Raw genomic sequence first — 18,192 nt, 5'->3', positions numbered from 1 at the left:
TGCAGTGCAAGCAGGTACATCACTCTGAAACAATGGTGGTGCTCTATCCAATACCTTAGAATGGGATGAGTTGTGGAGCTGGGGATGAGGTGGAGAGTTGATCATCCTAACGCTCTTTTTGCTGATTGCAATCAAATCTTTACAGCAATTCTCCTCCAAAATCTAGTACAAAGTCTTCTTCTCTGGACAGTAGAGACAGTTACTCCAACAGAAGCAGGAGAAACTCTTTTTTTTAACACCCTTAATTTCAGAAGAAACCATGGATGAGCATATGTCCCAATACTTTTGTCCTTAGAGTTTCTGTTTAATACAAAGGTTAAAAGTATGAGTAGTATGTTGCTTCTGCTACAGGAGAAAAACATTGTCTGTACCAAAAAGCCAGCAGACAGGAAAGCTGGTTTTGACAGGTTTGGCCTAATAAGGCACAGAGTGTTGAAGGTATCATGAGTAAAGCTTTGGGAAATGGCCTGCAGGTCCACAAAATCTGCGACTTTAGAATGGACCTGAGTAGAAAGGGTGCCATTATACCAAGTCTGCAAACCGTGGGGCACTTTTGACAAGCTCAAATCCAGCCGCCGCTCTTTCATACACACGCATCACCCTACTTCAAACACACTGTATACCTCCACGTTCCCCAGACTATATAGCCTCTAACCACAAAGCCAGAGGCTAAAGTGCGGATCACTACTTCCTGCCCATAACCGAAGTATGACCTGGAGAAAGAGAGAGAAAGTTCTTTGGTTCGTTTTAACAATGCCGAGAGATGTCTGCCAGAATGCTGGGCTTTATTTCACCTGTGGCTGATTCTTTTAATAACCGTATAATAACCTATCTAGCGCCGGTTCTCACCTTCAGCTAATTTTTACCTGTTCTCTTTTTACACTCATTTTCAGCTTGTGCTTCTCCAAACAACGTGGAGGAAACACGTGCTTCGGCTCATGGCATGTAATATTGAGAGGTTTCGCAGGCAGTGCGGAGAAGCCTTCTCTGTGGAGATGGAGAGTTGCTCTCCAGCTATATCTATAAAACATTTACCTAACACTAGCAAGAACATGATGTTGTCTTGTAGAGGAAGATTTTCTGCATGGCAGAGTGGATCTGAGTCTTGGCAGGCCGGACATATGGGGATTTGTAATCAGTTGTGGTTGTGGAGCTTGCTGATGTACAGAGTGATATTTTAGGATATATAACAAAAGTTTTGAGCACACCAACTCAAAGTTGTTCAGCGAAAAACAGTGTCCTTATGATGGCCTGTGACTAGAACCAATCACCACCCTTCTCCAACACATAATTCTCCAACAGACTGTTTAAGAAACACTGTTGTTTACCAGCAAACATTAATCAGTAAACATCATAATTCTTCATTGAACACCAACATTATTGAAAACTCACCACCTTTCTCCAAAAAACTTATTCTTTGGAGACAAACACTTTTATTCTTAAATTAACATCACTTTCCAGTAAACATGCCCACCCTTTTCCACCAAACACCATCATCCTTGAATAAATACCTTCATTCTCCACCAAAGTCATTGTTTCCCAACAAAATGCTGTTTACTTCCATCAAACATTGTCACTGTTCACCAAACATCATTCCGCAGTAACATTATAATTCTTTAATAAACACCACCATTATCAAAAAAGACCCAAACTCAATCCACAATCTTCAGTAAAGCCACCAAACACCATCATTCACTACTAAACATCATCATTCACCACCAAACAGCCACATTCTCCAACAAACACCGTCATTCTCCAACAAACACCACCATTCTCCAACAAACACCATCATTCTCCAACAAACACCATCATTCTCCAACACATACCACCATTCTCCACCAAACACCACCATTCTCCTCCAAACACCACCATTCTCCACAAACACCATCATTCACCACCAAACACCATCATTCACCAAAATACACCATCATTCTCCCAAAACACACCATCATACTTCAACAAATACCATCATTCTCCACTAAACGCCATCATTCTCCACCAAACAGCCACATTCTCCAACACACACCACCATTCTCCAATAAACACCATCATTCACCACCAAACACCATCATTCTCCAACAAATACCACCATTCTCATCTTCGTTCAATAAACACCACCATTCTGACAAAGGATGAACTGCTCTGGATGTGTAGAGTTGGAACGTTCTACACACTCTGATTAACCACACACAGGTATGGCACCACTTTGTGTGTGTAGATGTTTACGGGAGAAGGTTGAAAGCTCTCGGAGGGCTTTAATAATAGCAGAATGTTGAGTGATATTGTTAACACGCTCTACATCAAACTCAGAGTGTTACAAAGTAAACGAGGCAGAAAGGATAACAAGACGATAAGGTGTAAATAGAGCAATCATGGCAAAAAAACATGCACATCTAAACAAATCCTACAAAACAAAAACACTACAAAAGCATTAAAACCGTTGACAATACAAGAAAGTGTCAAAACAGCGGCGCAGGCTGAGGGGGACTTTAAGAAGGTGGTAGAAGATCAGAGACAAACAAAAGCAGATTTAAAGAGATGAGTTTGAGTGGATTCTTCACAAGAGGAGACGGAACTGGGGGACAAAACACTGAATTTGCGTAACAAAGCAGTTCTTAGAGAGTTGTGTATTTCAGGTTTCTTACACTGAGTGTGTGTGTGTGTGTGTGTGTGTGTGTGCTACAGGCATGGTTCTGCTGTTTGTGGTATGGATGAAAAGAAGAGAGAAGGAGAGGCAGACCAAGCAGCTGCTGATCGACCCTGAGGACGATGTGAGAGACAACATCCTGAAGTACGATGAGGAAGGTGGAGGAGAGGAGGACCAGGTGAATGGAGCTCAGATTCCACCACAGATATTCCCAACTGTTTAAAAGTTTATTATCACTGGAAGCGTATATATATATATTATTGCAGAAACGTAGAAATGCCTGATTTGAAAGTCAACATTCCAAAAATCTAACAATTTATACATCAAGCACCATGATTATACATCAAACACCATCATTCTACATCAAACACCATAATTCTACATCAGACACCATCATTCTACATCAGACCACCATCATTCTACACCAAACACCATCATTCTACATCAGACACCATCATTCTACACCAAACACCATCATTCTACATCAGACACCATCATTCTACATCAAACACCATAATTCTACATCAGACACCATCATTCTACACCAAACACCATCATTCTACATCAGACACCATCATTCTACACCAAACACCATCATTCTACATCAGACACCATCATTCTACATCAAACACCATAATTCTACATCAGACACCATCATTCTACATCAGACACCATCATTCTACATCACACACCATCATTCTACATCAAAACACCATGATTATACATCAAACACCATCATTTTACATCAGACACCATCATTCTACACAAACACCATCATTCTACATCAGACACCATCATTCTACATCAAACACCATCAATATACATCAGACGCCATCGTTATACATTATACACCATCATTGTATTTCAAACACCATAATTCTAAATAAAACACCATCATTATACATCAGACACCATCATTCTACATCAAACACCATCATTCTACATCAGACACCATCATTCGTACATCAAACATCATCATTCTACATCAAAAAAACATCATTATACATCAGACACCATCATTCTACATCAAACACCATCATTCTACATCAGACACGCATCATTCTACATCAAACACCATCATTCTACATCAGACACCATCATTCTACATCAAACACCATCAATATACATCAGACGCCATCGTTATACATTATACACCATCATTGTATTTCAAACACCATAATTCTAAATAAAACACCATCATTATACATCAAAAAACTTCATTATACATCAAACACCATCATTATACATCAAACACCATCATTCTAAATCAAACACCATAATTATACATCAAACACCATCATTATACATCAGACACCATCATTATACATCAAAAAACATCATTATACATCAAACACCATCATTATACATCAAACACCATCATTCTAAATCAAAACACCATAATTATACATCAAACACCATCATTATACATCAGACACCATCATTATACATCAAACACCATCATTATACATCAAACACCATACATTCTAAATCAAACACCATAATTATACATCAAACACCATCATTATACATCAGACACCATCATTATACATCAAAAAACATCATTATACATCAAACACCATCATTCTAAATCAAACACCATAAATATACATCAGACACACAGTTTCTCAGCCGTGTCTTATCACTGGTACCCAGTTCTGGTAGCCTTGTACATGCTGTGTATGTAAGCCCAGTGAGTGTGTCTATGTTGGTGTTGGTGTTGGTGGGTGTATCTTTAGTGTATCTGTGGTCTTATCTGCAGGACTATGACCTGAGCCAGCTGCAGCAGCCTGACTCTCTGGAGCACATCATGACCAAGCCTCCGGGGGTCCGACGAGTGGACGAGGAGGCCAGTGGTTCCGGAGTCTCAGTACCCACTCCGGCCAGTGGTACCCCACCCTGGAGATATCGGGGACTTCATCAACGAAGTACATAAATATTTATATAGATATTTAACATTTGTTTGATATACTGTATGCAGTAGTCCCACCAGTGCAGCTACACGAGTCTTCTGAGTTTTATATGGGATGATGATGATGATGATGATGATGATGATGATGATGAGGGTAAAATAGTGGAGAATCTCCACTAATGCAGTTCTCTTTAGGGACTACTTTCTGTAGCCGCACTACACCCTGCAGCATGTATCCCTTCACCATTTTAATGATCTGGTTCTAAAAGCAGGTTCTAGAGCCGAACTCTTCTCAGAACTCTGGTAGAACCGTGTCTCAGGCATCAGGCAGCGTCTTCATCACCATTAGGTGAAGAACTTTCTGTGAGGAGCTTTTATTAGAGCTTCAGACGTCTGCTTCCCTTCACCTCCACCGTGAAATCCATCAAACCCACCAGACATTCTCTGAATGAGTGGTTCGTTTTTTTAGAGAATTTTAAAGTACTGGTGGAATTGGCCTTTAATCTGCCAGCATTGAGACTGATCTGGAGCAGACAGGCTGAGTGTGTGTTGGAGAAAACAGAGCCGCGGTCAAGAATCCAAAGCTCTACAGCTGGTCCTGCTTGTGCCAGGATCCTCTCTGAGATAATTCGGTTCCTCCATGTGTTCGGGCTGTAGTGGTCATGTGAAAGCTGCTTGTTTGTTTGTTTGTACAGAAGTTTTCTCCTGTTCGTCCGGCCCCACAGACGGCCACTTATGACTCAACAGCGCCGCCCTATGGCTCCTTACTGACAAAATTGTGGGGACACCTTAACTCATTTTAAAATTGTAATTATTTCACAAAAAGGGGAAAATCCGTGGCATTTGACTTAGCATTCCCATGCTAACACTGTCGCTAGTACTGACCGTATTTCTTTAAATAAGAATTATTTATTATATTTATTATATATAATTATAACAATCTGACCAAGAAAACATCATTTACATCAAATTTACTCAATGTTCCTAAACTTTTGACAGGCAGAGTATGAGAGCAACAAAGTTGAATAATTTAACACTTCAATAATAATATTACTGTCTCGCAAAAACCTCATATCTACTACACAGCAGCTTTACAGGAGAAGAAAAAAGCAAATCTTTGTATGGAAGTCGGTTTAGGAAGAGCCATTTAGGAGCATTTCTATTGGTCCATTCATCATGAAGTTCTGAGACAGTATAAAGATCAACTGCCAGATTTACATTAAAGTGAAAAACTTCTGTGTGACTGTGACAATGTCTAAAATGTAGGCACTGTATTTAGTATTTCTCATTATGACATTGCCGTGTAAGATTATGACTCATAAAGTTGCAATCTAAATTATTCAGCCCCTCTTCAAATTAGGGTTATTAGCCAAGTGTACAAACGGTCATCTGTTTGCAGTAAACCAATCAAACAAGAGCGATTTAAATATGTAAACACAACTAACAGAACAAGAGCTTTCTCCACATTCAGCACAGAAACCCACATTAAACATTTCAGTGACGACCGGAGTGAATTATGCAACTGTACTTCAGTTTTTTTAGAAAGTTTAGAATTATTTTAAATACCATTATTCTCTCAGGGCCAGTTCATTTTCTCCAGAAAAAAGTATTTAAAATAATTCAAAACATTCTAAAAATGTTTTTAATGTAATAAAATATTTAAAACAATCTTAAAATGAGGAATATGAGATATATCAACTAGATTTAAAAACATTTTATTTTTAGTTGATATTAAATCTTTTTTTAATATAAAAAAAATTACAAATTAAATATTGATATTAAATCCTGATTTTTCAGTTTTTTTATTTTGTTCTCGATTTTCACTCAGAATCGAACTTTAGCTTAAAAAGGAGTTAAAACATGAACAAATAAACTCATTCAGAGTGGGGGTTTGGGGGTTTAGGGTTGGTCTGGGGGGTTTGGTTTGTTAGGTGTGAAACCCCCGGTTCTAGATAAGCTCCCTCAGCAGTCAGAGCTGGAGTTCTACAGTGGAGGTGAAGGGAAGCAGACGTCTGAAGCTCTAATAAAAGCTCCTCACAGAAAGTTCTTCGCCTAATGGTGATGAAGACGCTGCCTGATGCCTGAGACACGGTTCTACCAGAGTTCTGAGAAGAGTTCGGCTCTAGAAAGAGTGCGGCTACAGAAAGTAGTCCCTAAAGAGAACTGCATTAGTTCAGATTCTCTATTCACTATTTTACCACCATCATCATCATCATCATCATTCCATATAAAACTCAGAAGACTCATGTAGCTGCACTGGTGGGTTTGGATAGGAGATAAGTTATATGGGCTGTATCTGAGTTGTAGTCATGGCGACCGACGCCTGGTTTCAGTCACCACTACTGAATGATTGTGTTGGACTGTTTATTTGAGGACACTGTATTCAAGCTTACCTTCATCTGCTCATCTTCACAGGGCCTTCGGGCGGCAGATAACGACCCAACGGCGCCCCCCTATGACTCTCTGCTGGTGTTTGATTACGAGGGCAGTGGATCCACAGCTGGATCAGTCAGCTCCCTCAACTCGTCCAGCAGTGGAGAGCAGGACTACGACTACCTCAACGACTGGGGCCCGCGCTTCAAGAAGCTCGCCGACATGTACGGGGGCGGCGACGATGACTAGACCCTTTAAAACTGTCTCAAAACACACAAATCCACACCAACTACACCACCAACGACAACCAATCGCCTGCCCAGCTCCAGAGAGAGAGACCTGTACAGAGAGACAGCTTTGTGGACCTTCCTCTCCCTCTGACTGTCTTCAAACAGAATGCTTTTTCCTTTGATTATCCGTTTTTATCACTTGTTTTGGTTTTTTCCCCCCGTGTCTTGTTTTATAGTCGACTTTGTGTTCACGCTTTGTACTCCTCGTTATTTTCTTGAAGGGAATCCTTTGGTTTTTCAGTTTAGGTAACCGAGTCTGTGGGGCGAAAGCAGAGAGAGAGAGAGAGCACGATTTCGCCGCTAACGGCCGTCTCCCCTTCAACCCGAGTTCGACGCGTAGGCCGCTGCAGACAGCAGAAGCCGTGCTGGGGTTCGCTTGAGGTTAACCATGAAATAAAAAAAATAGGAAAAAAAAGTATATTAAAGGCATTCTACTCTGAAATCAAGAGTCCGCAGAAGCCATTCTTTTACTTTCTCAGAACTTGAATTATTTGGAGAAGATAAGCACTGTCGTCGTCGTCGTCGTTATTGTTGTTTAAGAAGTGCCTTTAGTGGTGCGTAGTTTTTGGATTTTTCACAAACTCAGGATTGGTCTTCTGTCCAGACCTTCCCCTGACATCAACGCTCACGAATAGACTAGACTAGAACGGCCATATATTCTTTAAAAGGAGGCGTGAAGATGCAACACTTTGCTAGGCCTGTAGATTGCACGGTTTTACATGGTGTCCAGCTAGTGTCGAGAAAAGCACTTCCGGAGGCCAGGGCAGTCTCGCAGGACCTTTAAACCAGATTAGGTCGGAAATCAAGACCACCAGAGTGGACAACAAGCAAGACCGAGGGGCAGATTTAACGTAGAAACTGAAGTTTTACTGCTAGTGTGCTGTTTGCGATTCTTTTTCGTTGTTTTTTGCTGGATTTCAAACAGACAAGGCTGGTGAGAACATCTCTGATATGTTAGAATGTCATCTGTAGGAACTACAGGAACTTGAAGTTTGATACGATGTTTGATTAGGCTGAACTTCCAGCTTTTGGAAAAGCCTTTAGAAAAGATAAGCGTTCCTAAAGGGTTCTTGGCTTGGACATTTGAAAAGTTCGTAACCTGTACTTCTGGCGTGGGCAATTCCTGCACAGTTTTGTTTTTGTTTGTTTTCCTTCTCAAGCACACCTGATTCAACTCACCTGTTAATTTCCAGGTTTAGTCCATGTATTTAAACCATATAAAAGTGGTCCACTGGGAGATTTGTTATGAACCCATAACTGGATCTTCCAAGAGATTGCCCCAAATAACCCTCTTTGATATCTTTAGTTTTAAACCCCGGAACATGAACTCTCTCGTTAGTAGATCTGTAAGTTTTGTGACGTTAAAAAAATTCTTAAATGAAGGAAATTTCAAACACTTTGTCTTAACAAGGTCTAAAAATCTGGATGCACCGCTGGGCCAGTAAGACCTCCACTGAGCACAGACCTTTACATTAGAGATGCAGTAATGGAAACTGGACTTGTGTGATTGTATGGGTGTGTGTAGGTGGTGGAAGTAAAAGTAAGCATGTATGTTGAAGTGTGAAGATATTTAACTGCTTGAATTCTCAACCCAAAGTTTATCAAACTGGGTCACAGACTAGCCGAGCTAGTATAAAACTCTAATTAGTTTTTTTTCTGAGCTGCAAAAATGTTATCCTGGCAAGTTAAAACATCCTGAATCCTTCTGCGATAAATATTATTATACAGATTTTTTTTGCTCATATTTATGGATTTTTTTTTTTTTGCTGTTTTAAGGAAATTTATTTAGAAAAATGATGCGATTATCTTAAAAGACATAAAGCTTAAATAGGCAAAATAACCTAAAGAAAACAAATTTGATCAAATGATTTAAAACTAAAGTAAAAATAGCTAGGAATCAGTTTAACAACCGTATAGAATTCATACAAAAATTCTGAAATGAGAAATATTAGAATTACAGTTGGGTTCAAAAGTCTAAAACAACTAGTGAAAGAACTTATATGCATTGTTTTCTAAATTTATATTTAAATTAACCTTTCAGTTAAAAGGCAAGTCATTAAGAATACAGTCGTATTAACAGTAACAGCCTGGCGAGCAGCAGATGATACTTTACTCTGAAAACACTCATTCATTTGAACAGTTTGACTGAAAAATAGATTCTAATCATTTATAATTTTGAAACCAGGGTCTTAGCAAGATCAAGGCCACAGTGTCCTAAATTGGGTGTGGTGCAGATAGTAATTACAGACTTTTTAACTTTTTTATTTTACACTTTTTTTAAATGTTCTATTTTTATTTTCAGTTCTCTATTTGCACATTTTTTACAGCGCAGTCTCAGATTTGTTGACCCACTGTGCACTGATAAGCTTGAGGATGTTTTCACTCACCTGGATATATTTGCTTGCAACCATCAGCGAAAAAAGTCTCAGACTAAGAGGTGGTTTTAGATTAAAAATAAGTGCTACATTGCCGAAACCACTACAGATTCTCAAACCTAGCGGGACTCTAATTGCTTTCAACACGTTATGCAACACACACCCCACAGCGGCGCCTTATCTGTTTTGTTTTTCATGTTTTTGCAACCACAGCAGGACATTCATTATTCAAACAGCTTAATTTCACAGCAGCGAAACGCAATTTCCAAACACAAAAAAGTAGAAATTCCATTACAGCAGAGCTGACGACAACACAGCTAGAAACAGGGTGAGGTAACACCTGGACTCTCGCTGTGGCAGGTGTCCAGAGACCACGTTATTATGACCTACAGCTGAGGGAGAGGTACATGGTACATGATGGCATCTTATAATTTCTGTATACTATACTCAATCATCACTGTCGTTCCAAAACCTCATAACCCTTCGGTTTCTGTTATAGCCCTAAGTACACTCACTGAGCACTTTATTAGGAACACTAATAAATACTGGGCAGGTCCTCACTCTGTTCTTCATGACATGGATTCCACAAGATATTCTAAACTTCTCCTGTTCTTCTCCTGTTCTGACACATCTGCAAGATGTTCTGGGAATGGAAGAACCAACACTGAAGAACCCTGAACTTATCGTCATGAAACTAGTTTGAGGGACATTTTTGCATAATTTGAAAACTTTTATTGAAAGTTAGGAAGGTTTTTTATTTCTTTGGATGTACAAGGTTTTGTTCTGACAGTGATGATACTGGATATACGTATAATACAATACCCAGGGATGCACCAATACAGGAACTAACAGTCAATGCCAGTGTTGATCTGACTTGGCTATATTTCGATTTTCATATTAGTCATTTTACAGCATTAGGAACCTTCTAATAATAATGGAATAAATGTTCTATTGATCTGTAATGCTGAACCCACCTGGATCAGCATTACAGATCAATAGAACATTTATTCCATTATTATTAGAAGGTTCCTAATGCTGTAAAATGACTAATACACATATCTAGGACAGTAGCTCAGCAAATCAGCTTCAGATATTGTCCCGATCTACGTCAGCAGACGTCAGCAATCTTACCCTCAGGCTCTCAGGCCAATAAAGCTGATGCTTCTCCTGCAAGCGTGTTGAGGCTGATACTGAATGCCTGGCGGTTCTAGCAGCAGCATGCAGCAACGAGCTTCACCTCACCTCACTTTAAGAACTTGTGTAGAGTCTGTTTTCAGAGCGAGCAGAATAAGCAGAGATCTTTCCGAGCTTGGTGGACCGGTTCTCACCCGGGAACGAGTAGAACATACAATTAAAACAGGCTGAAAGTGGATTCCGAGGTTCTTTCATCAGTAGCAGGTGGTGGATTTGGCTTTATTTTGAGGAAGAACTTCAAAGTGTTTAAAGTGAAAAAGCCCTCGTTGTGTTTAACTGATATTGGAGCTTTTGAGGTGGAAGGAGGTGTTTTCCGACAGGTCACAGCGTTAATGTTTGTTTCATCACTGCTTTTATTTGAGAAACCTTTGCCTATGCTACACGCATTGATGCTTCAGCTTTACGCACATCACAGATGGCATCAAACATGTTGTATATAAGCCTTTTTTATGTTTATTTCAATCATTTTTTGTACAGTTTTTTTACTCCCACTATTTCTGTTCATATTTTAGTTGGTCTTTTGTCAGTTAATTGTATCTGTTTGTTTGTAAACAGCGGCTTCAAGCGAGCAAAAGCCATTCGATTTTGTTGTAAACTCAGAGGAAGCCTATTGCAAGCCTATGGCCATACCATGTAATCGCTGTTTACAGCTGAATACACTGTTATTGCACACGATTACACCCCTTCTGGTTCACACACACACATACATACACATACACACACTTCAGCTAGATTTTGTTTGCATTTTGGAAACGCTTTGTTGGTGCTAAGCATAACCGTTTGATTTGGTTCGGATTTTCCGCGCATGCATGGAAACGCCGAGCCGCCAGCAGCTGAAAGAGAGCTGGCAGGAAGGGAGGGAGGAGGGAGGTGCGCACCTGCCATACCTCTTCATGAATAAATACATATATCTCACTCAGAGCCCCTGAGCTACAACCACACACATTTAAAAACACAGCGTGTCCCGCGGTCCAATTCAGATCAGAAGGAAACTTTTCATATTCCTGACTGGAGTTACTCTCTTCGTTCAAATAGCAGAGTGGAAAACACTGAATCCGTACCATATGAGAAGTCCAGGTACTTTTCTCATTGTCTGAGCACTTCTCCACAAACACTCCAGCAGAGACAGGTCCAGAATTATTCCCAATAAAAAAATGCCATTGGGTCGCCTGAGAAGTTATTCAGACTGGATAGCGACAATATTCAAGAAAAGTGCGCAGTCGTTCTACTGTGTGTAATAACTGTGTAATTACACATTCCCAATACATGCAATAATCATGTAACTACTGGTGATACTGGTAATGCTACTCATGTGCATGTGTGACTTTAGTTTTTGGGTTATTACACAAGTGCATCTCAGCAGTTTATATATAACACACTATATGGACAAAAGTATTGGGACATCTGCTCATTCATTGTTTCTTCTAAAATCAAAAGTATTAAAAGAGTTTATACAGCTTTTGTTGGAGTAACTGTCTCTACTGTCCAGGGAAGAAGACTTTCCAACACCACTACCTGCCAGTGAGCTACCACACCATGTGGGAGACCGGGGTTCGATTCCGGGTCTGGGTGACTATGCTGAGCTACACCAATAAGAGTCCTAACCCTACAATGACCCACCTCTGTAAAATGAGTAATCTTGTAAGTCACTCTGGATAACAGTGTCAGCTAAATGCCATAAATGTAATGTAATAAATGTACTTGATTTTGGAGGAGGATTGCTGTGAGGATTTGGTTGCGTTCAGCAACAAGAGCATTAGTTAGTGAGGTGAACTCATCCCAATCAAAAGTACTGGATGGAGCTCCACCACCATCATTCCAGAGAACACAGCTCTTCCACTGCTCCACAGCTCCTCAATGCTGGGGGCTTTATACCCCTCTAGCCCACACCTGAAATTAGGCAGCATGGAGCCAATAGGGTCATGTAGTTTATTTGCTCCAGCTAGTCCTATTCTATTGGCAGTACTTCTCTACAGGGACTGCATGTGTGTACATTTGCGATCTGTGCAACTACAAAAAGAGAGACTATGCTGTACTAACTGTTGAGATACACTTGTGTAAGAATGGGTTGAGTAATGGGTCGCTGTTTGAAGGTGATAAATGTGTGGAAGTATAGAAGCTGTGCTGATGCTGAACTGCACCTGTTGAAGTGACCAGTGACCAGTGAATACACCACCAGCAGTTACATGGCTGTTGTATTGTTAATGTTCAATTAGACATTTATTAATTAGGAAAATAATATAAGACGGGACCATCCAGGCTTTAGTTTTCGCCTCTCGTTCACAAACTACAGGTCCAAACGTCCAGCGCAGTCTCACACTTTATTTTGATGGTTCTCTACAGAAGCTCAAACTGTTGAGGATTAGGATCAAGATCAGCTCTGAAGAGCCAGATGTTTCATTATGCTCTACTGTCAGTGTAACAGTGTATGTAACATTAATTAGTCACACTACTTATTAAAATAAAGGTGCTATGAAGTGTTATTTGAGCGATGCTATAAAAGAACCTTGTTTGTTGAAGACGTATGAGTATGAGAACCTTTAAAAAGTTTTCAGGAACCGTCATTTGATGTCAAGGAACACTTAGTAGCAGCGTCTAAAGTTTGGAAGAACTAGCTCTAATAATCTTTATTATTCAACAATATACATTATACAACAACCTGTGTGGATTTAAATATTAGACTATTCACCAAAACCTATTTTTTTACATGTTTTGCTCAATATTCCCAGAATTCTGTGAGAAAAGTGAATAAAAGGATAAATAATGTACTACAGTGATCTATTTACATTTGTTGCTATTTTTACTTATTTGCCATATTAGAAAAATGATTCCTTCTGGATATTCATCCGACTGTGTATTTGATCAATTAGAATTTCATTCTGGATATTGAATTGAATAGAAATTCTGGATTTTAAATTGATGCAAAATTTAATTAATGCTGGATATTAAATGTTATTAGTGATTTATTTATGATTCAAAAAATAGAAATTCATCATGGATATTAAATTAAGTAGAAATTCAGTCTGGATGTTAATGTTATTAGAAATTCATACTAGATAATAATGCAATTAGAACTTCCTCTGGATGTTCTGCAGGGTTCTCCGTCATGTTAGTAATGTAACTGTAGAATCATCTACAACTCTGAGCCCAGTTTTATTGGAGGGAGTGTTCAGTGGGATGCTCACTCTACCGTTTAAGAATTGTGCTGGTGTTTGGGTGGCTTAAGGAAATTTCTACACTTCTAGTTTATTCACATCTTTTTTGGCACATATATTAAACTAAATTGCTTTTACATTTATGAAAACTTTGAATTCCAAACTTTTGAACGAGAGTTAATCAGATTTGACAGTGGTTTCACTCTCAGTCCGGACAGGTTTGAGTTAACAGGTCTTGGTTATTCATGTTTATTTATTGACAAAATTGTAAAACCTGCACACACAACACTAAATGTATTAATTCAGATATAAATCATTCCCATTTCCTCTGACCAACACTCAGGCAGGATGGATTGAAAGTCCCAATCTGTCCTTTTCTCACAGTTATCAGTGAGCTATCATCAGTGACGTCGGATTCGGAGTGTTTAGGGTTAGACTAATTAAGTGTAGGTCAATGAAGCCTCTCCAGCGGACCATCAGAATAAAGTGCTGTTGAAATCTGTCTCTCCAGTTTTCCAGTGTCAGTCTATGTGAGCACCAGTGGAAATCGGTCATAAAGCTGTGGTTTATGTGGATCCTTGGGTGTCTGCTCGCGCCGGGATAAGTAGGGCAGACTTGGTTTCAGAAGGTGCTGCAAAAATCCTTATCCTGCGCTTACAGGGAGGGGTGTCGCGGAATACTAAAGAGAACCCCTCAGACGTGGGGGAAACCGTCCACACCGAGAGAACACAAAGAGCGGTTTATCTGGAGACACCCTGACGCTCCTCACCGTGTGTGTACATAATGTAGTAATTGCTTGGAGCTGAACAGATTAGGCAAAATCAGAGCTTTCCTTTTTTTTTTTTTTTTTTTTTTTTGCATGTGTCTTTTTTTCTAATGGACAAAAACAATTATCTATCCAATATCATACTGACGATCTTACGAATCGAAGCGACCCGCATGATCGTGGTTGTTCTTTTTTCTTCTGGAGTGTATTATAATTATAATACTCACAATAATGAAGGATGAAAAGTATACCTATATGAATTAACTAACTAAAAAAAAGACAAAAGAACACAATCATTGCACAGTTATGAAGTTAAGATGACTTTTTTGTAAAACTGTCGACAGCACAAATATTTTGTATTGTTGTTTGTACCATTTTTGTACCAAAAAAGGAGAAAAAGCAAATGAAAAAAAGGGAAAAATAATTATTCTTGTTTTAAAGTGTGTTTCTAGTGCCACTGCGATCTTGGTTTCCGAAAGCAGTTCCGTATGTACGCAGCCTTGCAGAGTAACAGTGTATATAGAAGCTATGCTGGCCTCCACGCCGGCGGCTTTGTGTTATATAAATAAAGCTCCCCTCCTTTTACCGCAGCTCGTGCTGACTCTTCATTGACTGGGTGATATTATACACTATACCCGGCCACTTTATCAGAAACCCCTCTCTTGTAATGTGGCATCGTTCTCAATATTTGGGAAGACAAAAAAGTGTCAATTCAACCCTGTAACAACCATTACAACCGCATGTGGATGGGTTGGCCAAGGCCTGGCTTTATATGCTCACAAACACTACTGAGATTTCTGTAATTTGTCAGTGGGCCTTCAGTTCAGAATTGGGAGTGCAGCTCTCTAATGAATGATACCAAGAGTAAGAGCATGAGGAAGAACCACTGAGAGGAACCGAGACTAAATGAAGAACGTGAGGAGGGACAAAAACAAGACCAGTAAGAAAATGAAGAACATTCACTTGACGAACCGAGGGTTAAAGGCAAGAAGTGAGTGATAATAAGCTCCTCCCCTAAACAAGCCCAGAATCAGTCTTCAGGACAAGTGTGAATCCACTCTCAATATCACTAGGGATGCGTCCAGAAACTTTTGCCTCCTCCTTTCCTACCCTGGAAGGAGGTGGAGGAATGGGGAGACGGAGCAGTAATTGGGGAAATGGGACCGCTGATACCTTTTAGATATGACGTTGACTACTGATGAACTGAGCCAATCACAACACTCGCTTTCAGCACACCCCTAGTACTGCCCAGCCAATCACAGCTGTTGCATAGAGCAGCTCATATATACGGCAGTTCTGTCCATTTTACTGCAGTGAATTAAACTCCTGCTCTTTGCTGAGGTCCAGGGAACAGTATCATCTAAATATAATAATAAAATAAAAATATATAATATAATATAATATAATATAATAATAACTAAACAGACAGTACTTGCAGTTGTGTTTATTAAATAAAGCACATTTCAGCTCAGTTCCAGTAGCTATATAAGCCAGGTGTAAATAAGCAGGGGGGGTGTTCGTTTATATAAACTCTACATGTATATTATTGCTGTACTGATCACTGTATTAGATCAGTAATATTAGTTAATATAGACGTTTATGACGTGTGATCCTGGGTAGGTGTCCTGGAAGTCATTTCCAGGAAAAAATTTAAGTGGTTTCTTCCGTCTCCTCCAGTCCTCCTTCGGACAGGCGACAAGATGGCAAAATCAAAGTTTCCGGGTCCCGGAGGAGAGGAGGTGGACCGGTAGGAAAAGCAGTAGCTTCCTCTCAGCACAGGAGAAATGTCGCCGCCCACCGCAACTTAACAGATGTTAAAATCCTCTCCATTACATCATCAACTGACGTCGAGTTACAGACGCAGCAGAGCTGGATTTTCAACCCCTAGGGGGCGCAATAGCCGTGTTTGAAGCAGCTGAAGCGCTTGTTGTATTTCTGTGAAGATGTTGGTAGATGTTCCCTCAGGGTCTGGTTTAGGTTCAATCTAACATATGTTTGAGAATTCAGACGAGGGGCCGACACTTTTTCACAGCACTGGACGATTAAGACCCAAGGTAAGCCGTGACCTCGGTGCTCGATGCTTTTGGAACTGGAGAAAGGTCAATGCTCAGCAGAGCTCAGGAAGCATGTTCCTCAACTTTCCTCTCGCAGCCAGAGAAGAAGGGAGAGCCTCAGACAGTCTGAGTGAGCGAGCGAGCGAGGAGAGGAGAGGAAGAGCCTCAGGGTTCGAATGCAGAGTGAATTTACTTCATTATGGCTCTGTCCTGCTGATCAACTCCATCAGCCCTGTGCTCTCATCACACCGCCGGAGTCTCGGCTCCATCCATCAGGGCTGGCAGGAGAGAGAGAGAGAGAGAGAGAGAGGGAGAGAGAGGGAGAGAGAGAGAGAGAGAGAGAGAGAGAGAGAGAGAGAGAGAGAGAGAGAGCCTCATTACTGCACAGTGCTACAGAGGAAATCCATCACTTTTAGCCCAGTAAGATGCCAAATGGCACAAAACGAGGGCCACTGACACACACATACACACACACACTCATATTAGAGCATACACTTGGAGAAGTGTGCAGGAGTCTTTCCTTTTTGGACACACACACACACATACACACACACACTCTGCATAACACATTTAGTTCAGATGAGCATCAAGGGGGCTGCAGTTAAGTGTGGGAATACTTTGCTTTTAAATATTTTTTCAGCAAATAAGTTACATTTTTATGTTTATTCTTTTAATTAATTAATAATCAAACACTCCCAAAGCTTCAGTGACAGTACAGTGTCCATAAACAATGTGCACCACCTTGGATGATTTCCCCTTTTATTGCTTTTATTAATGGAATCATGGTCAATAGATTTAATAATTTATTTTACAAGAACTTCTCTTTTTTAGAAACTCTCTTTATTAGTCAGTAAAGTCAATCAAATAAAAATATATGATGTAAAAATAGGTAATTGCATTAATTAAAGTGCATTAAAGTGACTGAGATAATCCAACAGAGCTCCAGCAGGCAGGTGGCGCTGGCGGTCTCACAGTTAGTGAAATGGAGACCATTGCAGTATAAAGACACCTATCTGGAAGCTGCAGACACTGGTGGATCAGTACTCCTGAAGACTAAAGAACCCTCCGAGACAAACAGAACTTCAGGCTTATGGAGGAGTTTTGCTGAAGAAGTCAGAGGATGGATGCAAAGGAAGGAAAAATGGTCAATGGTGTTTCAACAGTGGGGAGTTTGGGACCAGACTAACAGTGAAAAAGCTTCAGTGTTATAAAATGACCTCTATTCTGTTTCCTGTAGCACTTCCACATGTGTACTGGTGTTTAGATGTGACGGGCCCAGGACCTCATCAACACTGCGATAGCAGTGCAAACACTGGTACGCTGGTGGTCAGTGTAGTAGCCATGCAAACACTGAGATAGCAATGCTAACAGCCCCATAGTGGTGCTAAGGGTGTGATACCATTGCTAATGCTGCAGTAGTGAGGACCTG

General features: G+C 40.1%; 1 protein-coding gene across 1 annotated transcript in view; it reads left to right on the top strand.

Annotated features, from left to right (window-relative positions):
* LOC140577199 (cadherin-4-like) overlaps positions 1 to 10,511 on the top strand; it is a 48,199-nt gene extending 37,688 nt beyond the window's left edge. Inside the window, 4 exon segments of the mRNA XM_072697050.1 lie at positions 2,686 to 2,825; positions 4,407 to 4,490; positions 4,492 to 4,572; positions 6,972 to 10,511. Coding sequence (XP_072553151.1) covers positions 2,686 to 2,825; positions 4,407 to 4,490; positions 4,492 to 4,572; positions 6,972 to 7,178 — 512 coding nt within the window. The 3' untranslated portion in view covers positions 7,179 to 10,511.
* The last annotated feature ends 7,681 nt before the right edge of the window (positions 10,512 to 18,192 follow it).

Source organism: Salminus brasiliensis, chromosome 14 (assembly GCF_030463535.1).
Source record: "Salminus brasiliensis chromosome 14, fSalBra1.hap2, whole genome shotgun sequence".
NCBI classification, from domain to species: domain Eukaryota; kingdom Metazoa; phylum Chordata; class Actinopteri; order Characiformes; family Bryconidae; genus Salminus; species Salminus brasiliensis.
The sequence above is the reverse complement of the archived record's forward strand: the minus strand, read 5'-3'. Positions and strand labels throughout refer to the sequence as shown.